This window comes from Rhinichthys klamathensis, unplaced genomic scaffold, assembly GCF_029890125.1.
Source record: "Rhinichthys klamathensis goyatoka isolate OS25496 unplaced genomic scaffold, OSU_Roscu_1.1 h1tg000336l_1, whole genome shotgun sequence".
Taxonomy (NCBI): Eukaryota; Metazoa; Chordata; class Actinopteri; order Cypriniformes; family Leuciscidae; genus Rhinichthys; species Rhinichthys klamathensis.
This window is the reverse complement of record NW_026606850.1, coordinates 1,065,001-1,074,484: the sequence shown is the minus strand read 5'-3', so window position 1 is coordinate 1,074,484 and position 9,484 is coordinate 1,065,001. Positions and strand designations below refer to the sequence as shown.

The following is a 9,484-nucleotide window of genomic DNA, read 5'->3' as shown; positions in this document are numbered from 1 at the left end:
CATACAATAAATGTAAAAAATTAAAACAAAATACAGCATTTTAAATAATCTAGATCTCATTAAAACAGCAGTAAACATGTCACAATAATCATAAAACTACACCAACGATTCATTCTGAACAGAAACAATAACATCAAGGCAAAACCAGCGTCTAATAAATCTGAACGGATCGGATATTAAACTGCCAAAAGCTGAAGATGATTATTAGCGTAGAAAAGTGCATGACTAATATCATAAATATGCTATACTGAGAGCTCATAAATAACCTACAATGATCATAATCATGAGTTTTTGTTCCCTTTCTGTCCTGTAGTGTCCTGGTCCCTCAATCACGAACACTGCTTATGCTTTCTCCATTACTAGTTATGAATCTAATTAAGCATTATAAACACACACAAGTCATTTCGAGCCAATATTATCATGCCGCTACTGAGCACAAACACACTCGAAGCTTCACCGCTCCAGTGATTCCCTGATGGACTGACCCGTGTGTGTCAAGAACACAGGGAAAAACCTCTAGATGCCCAGGGCTTCTCCAAACACCCGTGTGTGTGTGTGTGTGTGTGTGTGTGTGTGTGTGTGTGTGTGTGTGTGTGTGTGTGTGTGTGTGTGTGTGTGTGTGTGTGTGTGTGTGTGACGCGCTGAAGGAGGAAATGCACTGGAGACAGATACAATACACCAACCACATTAATATTCATGACAAACCTGTAAGCTATGCTTCCTGTAAACCACATTCACACACACACACACACACACACACACACACACTAGAGAAATCTGAAACAAAGCACTGAAGAGCATCATCCATATGATGCCAATAAATCACAAATATCCTACTGTGCTTATGAAACATAAGCATTATAATATCTATATATCCACAAAACACATTTAAAAATGTATTTTCTGAAAATGACTTACAAAAAGCATAAAATCAGATGTGGGCAATATGAAAGCATATGGACGGAGTAAAAAAGATCAGGTGAATCTGACGGAAATGTGCAGGGCGTATTTCAACCTAAAAATGACTTTCATTACACGAATAATCAACCATTTTAAATTAGATTGACCCTGTTCAAATAAATTACTAACTTTATTTTATTTTTTTAAGCAGAATATCATGGTATTGTATTATTAAATTGATGCTTATTTAAAATAAACATAGTTTTGCATATAAGAAATCAAAGGCGATTAATATTTGTTGCATTGTGACATATACATAAAAAATGTGTTTAATTTTCTCTCAAATTATTTGTATGCATTTTGTATTTGAATATATATTTATGCAGATTAAAAGATTTAAAATAGAAAAAAGTAATTCCATCAATTAAGTTAAATTAAATTAATTAAATAAATAAAAATCATAATGGTCCCAAAAAAGGCCTATTTTTTTAAAGCATAATATAACTCCTTAATTTTTTTTTTAGGGTGAAATGTGACCTGGACATTTGATCACGAGATTCACCGAAACACCTGAAATATACAGTTGTTCTTCTGTGTGCAAGAAAGCGTGTATTTCAACCGGAAATCAAGGAGAAACAAGAACTATGTCTTTGCGTGTCAGAAAACACGTCTATGCTTTTGCATTATGACATTATTTTCATGACAAAATATCTCAATACTATTTGTGTCACGCATTTGTTGTACTTTCCATTTGAATCTTAAAATCTTAAATTTATGCATAAAAAGTAATAAAAAATACTTTTATTTTAAAAGTCATGAAAATAATCTCACAAAGCAAAACATCATAATGGTCCTAAAAACGGCTTACTTTTTTTTTTTTTTATCCCAAAATAATTTTTTCTTTCGATCTTTCTTTCTGAAATCTGACCTGGACATGTTTGTTGTGGCTGCGAAACACCTGAAGGTCCTCTGTGTGCCTCAGTGTTGGTGTGTGTGTGAGTGCTGTCCCTCCTCGGATCACTTCACCTGTTCTGGCCACGAGATGCTCATGAATATGCAAACACAGTCTCTGCTCGTTCATCATAACGGATTTACATATAAAATTACAGAATTAAAACAAGTTTATCTCTGAACGAACAAACATAGGAGTGCGTGTCCATCCCGTGCGTGTGTGAGATGAATGAAGCATTACCCAGAAACACACTCACACACACACACACACACTCTAGCTGAAGCAGCAGAAGAGTGAGCAGGTCGACGGCTCGGGACAGTGGAAGTTTCCGGAGGTCGGCGTGTCGGTGCATTCGGCGATGAACCGGTGCAGTTCAGACCCTTGCGGCACCTCCTGCGTTTGTTGCTGGAACACACACACACAGCCGATTTTACACATTTCAGACAGGCGCTTTTAAAGGGATACTCCACTTTTTTGGAAATAGGCTCATTTTACAACTTCCCCAGAGTTAAACTGATGAGTTTTACCGTTTTTGAATCCATTCAGCCGATGTCCGGTTCTGGCGGTACCACTTTTAGCATAGCTTAGCATACATCATTGAAGTGGACAAGACCATTTCTCAAAAAAAAAATGACCAAAGAGTTTCGATATTTTTCCTATTTAAAACTTGACTCTTCTGTAGTTACATCGTGCACTAAGACCGACGGAAAATGTAAAGTTGCGATTTTCTAGGCTGATATGGCTAGGAACTATACTCTCATTCCTGCGTAATAATCAAGAAACGTCACTGCCGTACCATGAGTGCAGCAGGCGCAGGCACTTAGTCCCGGTCACGTTGGAAGTTACCGAGCTGGGGACTATTTTCAGGCGCTGCGTCATATCATTACGCCTGCTGCACTCATGGTACGGCAGTAAAGTTTCTTTACTCAACAGTTTAACTTTGGGGGAGTTGTAAAATGAGCCTATTTCCAAAAAAAAGTGGAGTATCCCTTTAAAGGGGTCCTATTCTGCTTTTCCACTTCTTCAACTGTAGTTAGTGTGAAATGTTGCTGTTCGAGCACAGAAAGCTTACAAAGCTCAAAGTCACTCCAAAAAAAGGGATATTTTATTTAAAGGTGGTATAAAGCCCCTTTTAACAAGATGTAAAATAAGTCTCTGTTGTCCCCAGAGTGTGTATGTGAAGTTTTAGCTCAAAATACCCCACAGATATATTTATATCATGTTAAAATTGTCACTTTTTGAGGGCGAGTAAAAACGCGCCGTTATTGTGTGTGTCCCTTTAAATGCAAATGAGCTGTTGCAGCCGGCACAGAGGGCGGAGCTACAACAGCTGGTGTGTGTGTGTATGTGTGTTAGCAGCTCAGATTACCTCACACAGACACACACTGAAATGTCAGAAACTGTTCTGCCTTTTATGTTCAAACCGGAGTCAGACAAAGATGGAGAGACTCAAGAAGAAGTGACAACATGTAGAAGCAACAGGACGTTTCTGAACGGTTAGTTGATGAATTTATGTAGTTAGTTAACTCCACAGCAGCTTCTAGTCATTGATTAGCATATTCTGTCATGATAATCGTTCCCGGGGGCGGGGTTTATGTTAATTTTAGGGTTGGTGATGTCACTAACCCGTGGAGAAGTCCCTACCCGCCGTTTGTTGCAGTCCTCAAAAAACAATTTCTGTAAAAGCAAATATCTCCCTTTGCTTTGAACTTTGAGTGTTGTAACTTTGCAGATGTTGTTTATGCTCAAACAGCAACATTACACACTAACTAAAGTTAGAAAAGTGAACTCATAATCAATCACCCCTTTAAGTTTTTGTTATTTTGTGTAAATATATGTCATTTTTCTTCAGATTGCGTTTCAGTAATTGTGTTACTGTGGTCTGTGTTGACTCACTGTGATGGTGTCGTAGGCTCCGGTGATGAGCGCGATGAAGAGCGACAGCACCATGTAGATGAAGAGCGAGATGAAGGTGTAGAGGTACACCTGACTGAAGACCCACACCAGCGCCCCGCTCTGCTCCATGTCCGAGAACGTGGCGAACATGTCGTCTCCGTTGATGAGGGAAAACAGGCACTCGGACACCGTAGAGAGAGAGCGGAACTGGTGGAGAGACACAGACGAGGACATGTTTGGATGCTTAACGACAATCAACGGGATTCAGAAAACGATGGATGTTTTAGTGTGGTGATTTACACCGGTGAGCCAAAACATTACGACCAAATAAGCTGTATACAAGATATTGACCAAAAATGTATGCTCCTCTTGATAAACAATAAATGTTGTGATGTTATTTCCATCAATTTTAGCTCAAGATGTGGTATTGTGAATGCAAGAGTCCAGCACTCTGTAAAGTCTCCTCCAGCACAGCCCAAAGACTCTCAGTGGACTTAAGATCTGGACTTCAAGGGCCGTATCATAAACCCGGCGCATTGCTAGTTTCAGTCCGACGCGGTTATTATTTTCTCGTCCTGCGCCACGTTGTTTCTTATTCCGTCCCTCACGGCTCAATTTGCCCCCCATAGGAATGAATGTAATGCGAGGAATGCTTCAGTACACATAGAAAAACCCAAAAAATGCTCAAAATACTAACTAAAAATGCTACAACTTTACCAAAAAAAATATTTTATAATGTCCACATGTGTATCTGAATGCAAACTGAAGGGAAACTGACTTTAGGACCGAGAGGAACAGCTCATTTGCTTCATATAGAGCTATAAGGCCATCTAGTGGCAAGAGTCATGGAATATCATGTTATATTATTATTTTTCCACAAGAGGTCGACAAAGACTAACCTGGCCCTAGCCAGATGAATTTCGCTCCGCCTAGCTTCACTCACATGCATCTGGAACCTCTTCCATTGAGAGTGATTTCTCCAACCAACTTTATGGTTTAGCCAATCAGGACGCAGGGCGGGAGTTTCATAGATGTGACGTAGTGGAGAAGCGACCGTGAGACTGTTTTGATTCAGACAACAATGGCGGCTCGCATCGAGGAAACAAGCGTTAACATTGATGTGGTTAACATTGATTTCATCCGTGTTGTCCAATCTACCTAATATTGTTTCATTAAAAGAACATCAGAGAACGGCTCTTAAGGCTTTTGTTGGTGGAAACGATGTTATATAGATCAGTGCCTTCTCCCGACCGGATTCTTCAGCGTCACGGGTTGGCTTCGGTGTGAGTGGTTGAAATAGCACGTCGATAAAGATGACAGACAAGTGGCTTATCCAATCATATGCAAGGATTTTTGATAAGGCCCAGCCTTCTGAAACGCCATTTCAATGGATCGGTTCCAGATGGATGTGAGTGAAGCTAGGCGGAGCGAAATTCATCTGGCAAGGGCCAGGTTAGACAAAGACCCCCAGTGTAAGATATTTTGAGCTGAATTAAAAGGGTCATGCATGAAATTGTGAGGTATTTTGAATTTAAGTTAAAAGAATGTGAGGATTGTGCTTAAATTACTATTTATTGATTATTTATTGATCAAATCTAGTAATTTAAAGGTAAATAAAATAAAAAATAACACAAAAAATCCCCAAAAATTGCATTAAAAAATAGAAAAAAAAATATCAAAATGAAATAAAGTAAGCTTTCACGACAAAAAAAATGTTAATAAGTGCACTTGTGGCGTGCGCTTTAAACCATGAGCTTAGATCTTTAAATAGGGCCGCATGTGTGATAATGATTCTTCCTGATCCTCACAACCTTTCCTTCACAGTTTGAGCCTGTTGAATCTTGACATTGTCATCCTGGAATCTGACCATGATGTGTTTCCTACATGATTGTGTAAGAAATGAAAAGCTACACACTCCTTCAATTAGGGTTAGAAGAACTGTTGTCAAACACATAACATGCTAGAAACATAATAATCACTGCGATAATGATCCAATCACAGACTCTTAAGCATTTGCCTATTTAAATCCGAACAGTGATCTTTGTTTTCTTCATCCGGGCAGAGTGTTACTGAAGTGTGACGTACTTTGGCGTGGTAGGGTCCCAGGACGATCCACCCGCAGAAGCAGTAGCCCATGTAGATGGCAGCCGCGCAGCAGCAGAACCGGATCACGCTGGGGAACGCGGCCCGCAGAGTCACGATCAGGATCTGAACACGGAGCAGAGGATTCACTCGTTCAATTCACTGTCTCACGGTTTTGACTAATATTTGCAGTGTCAGATTTAACAGAAAACAGAAAAGAAAAAAAAGGAAAGAAAGCTCACAAAGGAAAAAATTCCAGGGTCGTATTTCAAGACAAAATCAAAAGAAAAATAAATGGATTTTTTACTAGTTTTACCGTTTTATGGCCAATTAAAGAGTCCAATTTATTAAAAAATAGAAAGAAAATAAGAAAGAAAGAGGAAATGTGAAGCTCACAATGCCTGTCAAAAAATGTCAAAGTTTAGCTCAGCCAGTGACCAAGCAATGCTTCATGTTGTTCAGTCTGTGTGTAAAAAGGTGCATTAGCAATTAAAGAAAAAACACTTCAGCAAAACATGGTCAGGTCAAAGTGTCTGAATACTTTTTGGTCCCAAATTTTTATAAATTTTACTGTATGAAATTTTTTTGGGTATAATATGTCACAGTTTACTTTATTTTGCTCTCCTCACTTACATAAATGAACTATAGTGTCCTGCACACACTAGTAAAAATATACACAAATGATATCTGGTGTCTGAATGATTTTTGCTTTGACAGTAGAACATGCGCCAGGAATGCAGTGTAACTCACGTTGTATTTCTGGAAGAAGCTGAAGTATCGCAACACCCCGACCCAAACCATCAGGGTGGAGGTTCCCATCAAAATACTGCAGACGTCATACGACGACAGGTTCTGCGACACAAACACGAGCACCAGTCAGACCAGAGCGCTTCTCGAACACTGCCGTACCTCTCGGGAAAGCGTGCGACCTTGGTCTCGATGGCGATCTTGATGAAGGAGGCGATGATGGTGAGCACGTCGCTGATGATGAGCAGGAGGTACCAGCCGTTGATGAACTCCAGCCGGTCGGCCCAACACACCGGACGGCCCAGAGACTGGCGGAAATAACACACAAACTCCTGCCGGCGCAGGGGAGCCGCCAGTTAGCGCGCATTAGGAAATCACACACACTTTAACTGCATTTACACAGCGAGTCTTCATACACAGATCTGATCTTTTGACCATATCGCCGGACTGTTTACACTCACTTTAGACAGGACTGGTATCTGACAGGGGTGTAGCGATACCCTCATCTCACGATCCGATACATATCACGATACTGCACTCACGATACCATATTATTGTGATATTCCAAGACATATGATAAAGGTTAACCCAAAATGAGCTGTTGATTAAAATGCTTAATTTGGTGTTACATTGTGTGTGTAAATGAATAGGCTTGTGCTGGAAACCCAAAGCACAGGACAATAGAGACGCCAGAATAACAATATTCATGATTCTCAAGCTGAAAATACTGAATTATTTATTTTGCACTCTTTCACTGACTAGATATGTCAAATAATATAGGCCACTTTTTACTGGTAACATCAGACATTTGGCATTATCAGGACACACAAATATTCCCCCGTTGCATTATTATACATTATATTCAACATTATATACAGTAGTTTACTGTAGTACTGACACTAAAACTCATTTTGGGTGAATTATACACAATACATATTGTCACTATCCACGATTGTTGAATTTTTGTATTGCGAAATAATGTGCCACGATTTATTGTTCCACCCCTAGTATCTGATAGATCTGTGTTTACATTAATTTCCACCCAAAAATGATTTCTGTGATTGTTTTACTGCGCACATGCTAGACCCTGGTTTTAAATGACCCTGCTAAAATTATTTATAATTCATGTCAAGTGGTCATGATTATTTCCCAGCATGGACAAGATCTCATGACTCATGAATCTGACGGATGCGGAAAAATCAGATCTCGTGTGAATTCTTGTGTTTCAACGTGTGCATTAAATGCCGATCCGTGTCGGATGTGAGTGAAAGATGGGGTATTTGTCCACTCACGTGTTGCAGGATGATTCCTCTGAGGATGGAGCGGCCGCACAACACCAGAGACAGGCCGCACACCACCGCCACCAGCACGTCGAACGCCACGCGCGCGTAACTGTCCGCTGGACACAGAGACACACGGGTTCAGCGGCAGCAGGACACACACACACACACACACACACACACACACTGAGAGCGCTTGGTGTCGGCTCACCGTGTCCAGACACGTTAGGGTCTCGGCACTCTTTAATGGACGCCTCGTTCAGCAAACTGAGCTTCACTTTACCGCTGTGAGCCTTGTTATCAAACAGGATCTGAAACACACACACACACACACACACACAAAGCATCATGTGCTTAGAAAGGTTTTACATATTATATAATAATAACATTTTTAAATAATAATTTTAAAATTTTGAGTATTTTTTCATATTTTATAAAAAAGTCTCTTCTGTTCACCAAGATATAAAAAATACAGTAAAAAATTTGAAATATTATTATTAATATATTAAATAACTATTTTCTGTGTGAATATATTTTAAAATGTAGTTTATTCCTGTGATCAAAGCTGAATTTTCAGCATCATTCACATCATGACACAGAATGTCACATGATCCTTCAGAAATCACTCTCGTATGATGATTTTCTGCTCAAGAAACATTATTATTATCAGTGTTGAAAGCATGATACATTAATGTTCAAAGGTTTGGCGTAAGATTGTAAAATCTTCGATCGAATGTTGACTGTATTTTTGATCAAATAAATGAACATAAGAGATCTCTTTAGAAAAACAAAGATTCCAAACCTTTAAATGACAATGTAATTTAATATATAAATCTTCGTGAGACATTATTAGCTGCTGTAAAAGTGTAATCTGTGCGTACAGTGATGGAGAAGGTGTAGCAGTCGGGAATCTCGTTATTAATAATGGTCTGGATGTTTATGGCCTTCAGCTGGAACTGGACGGTCACATTGATCAGCCTGTGTGTGGAGAGAAGAGTGTTCAGAGAGGAACTTGAGCAACCGTTTCACAAGACTAACGGCTCTTACACACATCTGAGTGTGTGTGTGTGTTTACTGAGCTACAGTTACTGTCCACAAAGTTGAGCTAAACCTCCCTTCGGGGACGTTAAAAACCACTGATAAAAATGTAAATAATGTTCTGTTTGTGCTGGTCTGTGATTATTAGATTTCATACATAAACAATAGAAGCATTTAGTATGTTCTCATGTTTCTGTCTCACTTTTGGAAATTGAGGTTTAAGGTCTTGTAGTGGTTTTGCCGTGGAGCTGAAGGGTCTGGCGGTGGATCCACTCCGACACACTCTAGAACCACAACAGAAACACACAGGGTTAAAGTGAACGCGGCTCGTTTAGCATCACTGGTCATTCAGACGGACAGCAGGTTTGTGTTGCTAGGCAACAGAGGAAAACAACAGAGATTCCGTGGAATTCCGAATATTTAGAACTCCAGCTTGTTAGGAGACTTCTGCTCTGTTCTGAAGACTAGTGGGACGCCGCCTTCATAGGGAGCATCGCCACCCTCCCTGTTCTGCTCTCTCGGACAAATTATTACGCCACATGTATATATGTATCCTTTGTGGAGAAGGCAATCCCAGAATGCACTGCAA

The 9,484-nt window shown here is 39.7% G+C and overlaps 1 protein-coding gene across 2 annotated transcripts in view; it reads right to left on the bottom strand.

The window, feature by feature from the left end:
* Positions 1-1,865: 1,865 nt before the first annotated feature.
* The window catches only part of mcoln1b (mucolipin TRP cation channel 1b), a 329,868-nt gene continuing 322,249 nt past the window's right edge, over positions 1,866-9,484 (bottom strand). The window contains exons 4-12 of one of the 2 annotated variants that reach the window (XM_056272388.1): positions 9,098-9,179; positions 8,739-8,835; positions 8,069-8,168; positions 7,870-7,976; positions 6,760-6,909; positions 6,581-6,682; positions 5,834-5,956; positions 3,749-3,955; positions 1,866-2,257 (exon numbers count right to left, since the gene is read on the bottom strand). In XM_056272388.1, coding sequence (XP_056128363.1) covers positions 2,126-2,257; positions 3,749-3,955; positions 5,834-5,956; positions 6,581-6,682; positions 6,760-6,909; positions 7,870-7,976; positions 8,069-8,168; positions 8,739-8,835; positions 9,098-9,179 — 1,100 coding nt within the window. In that variant the 3' untranslated portion in view covers positions 1,866-2,125. The remainder of the gene's footprint in view (positions 2,258-3,748; positions 3,956-5,833; positions 5,957-6,580; positions 6,683-6,759; positions 6,910-7,869; positions 7,977-8,068; positions 8,169-8,738; positions 8,836-9,097; positions 9,180-9,484) is intronic. The other variant, XM_056272387.1, reaches the window with a different exon arrangement.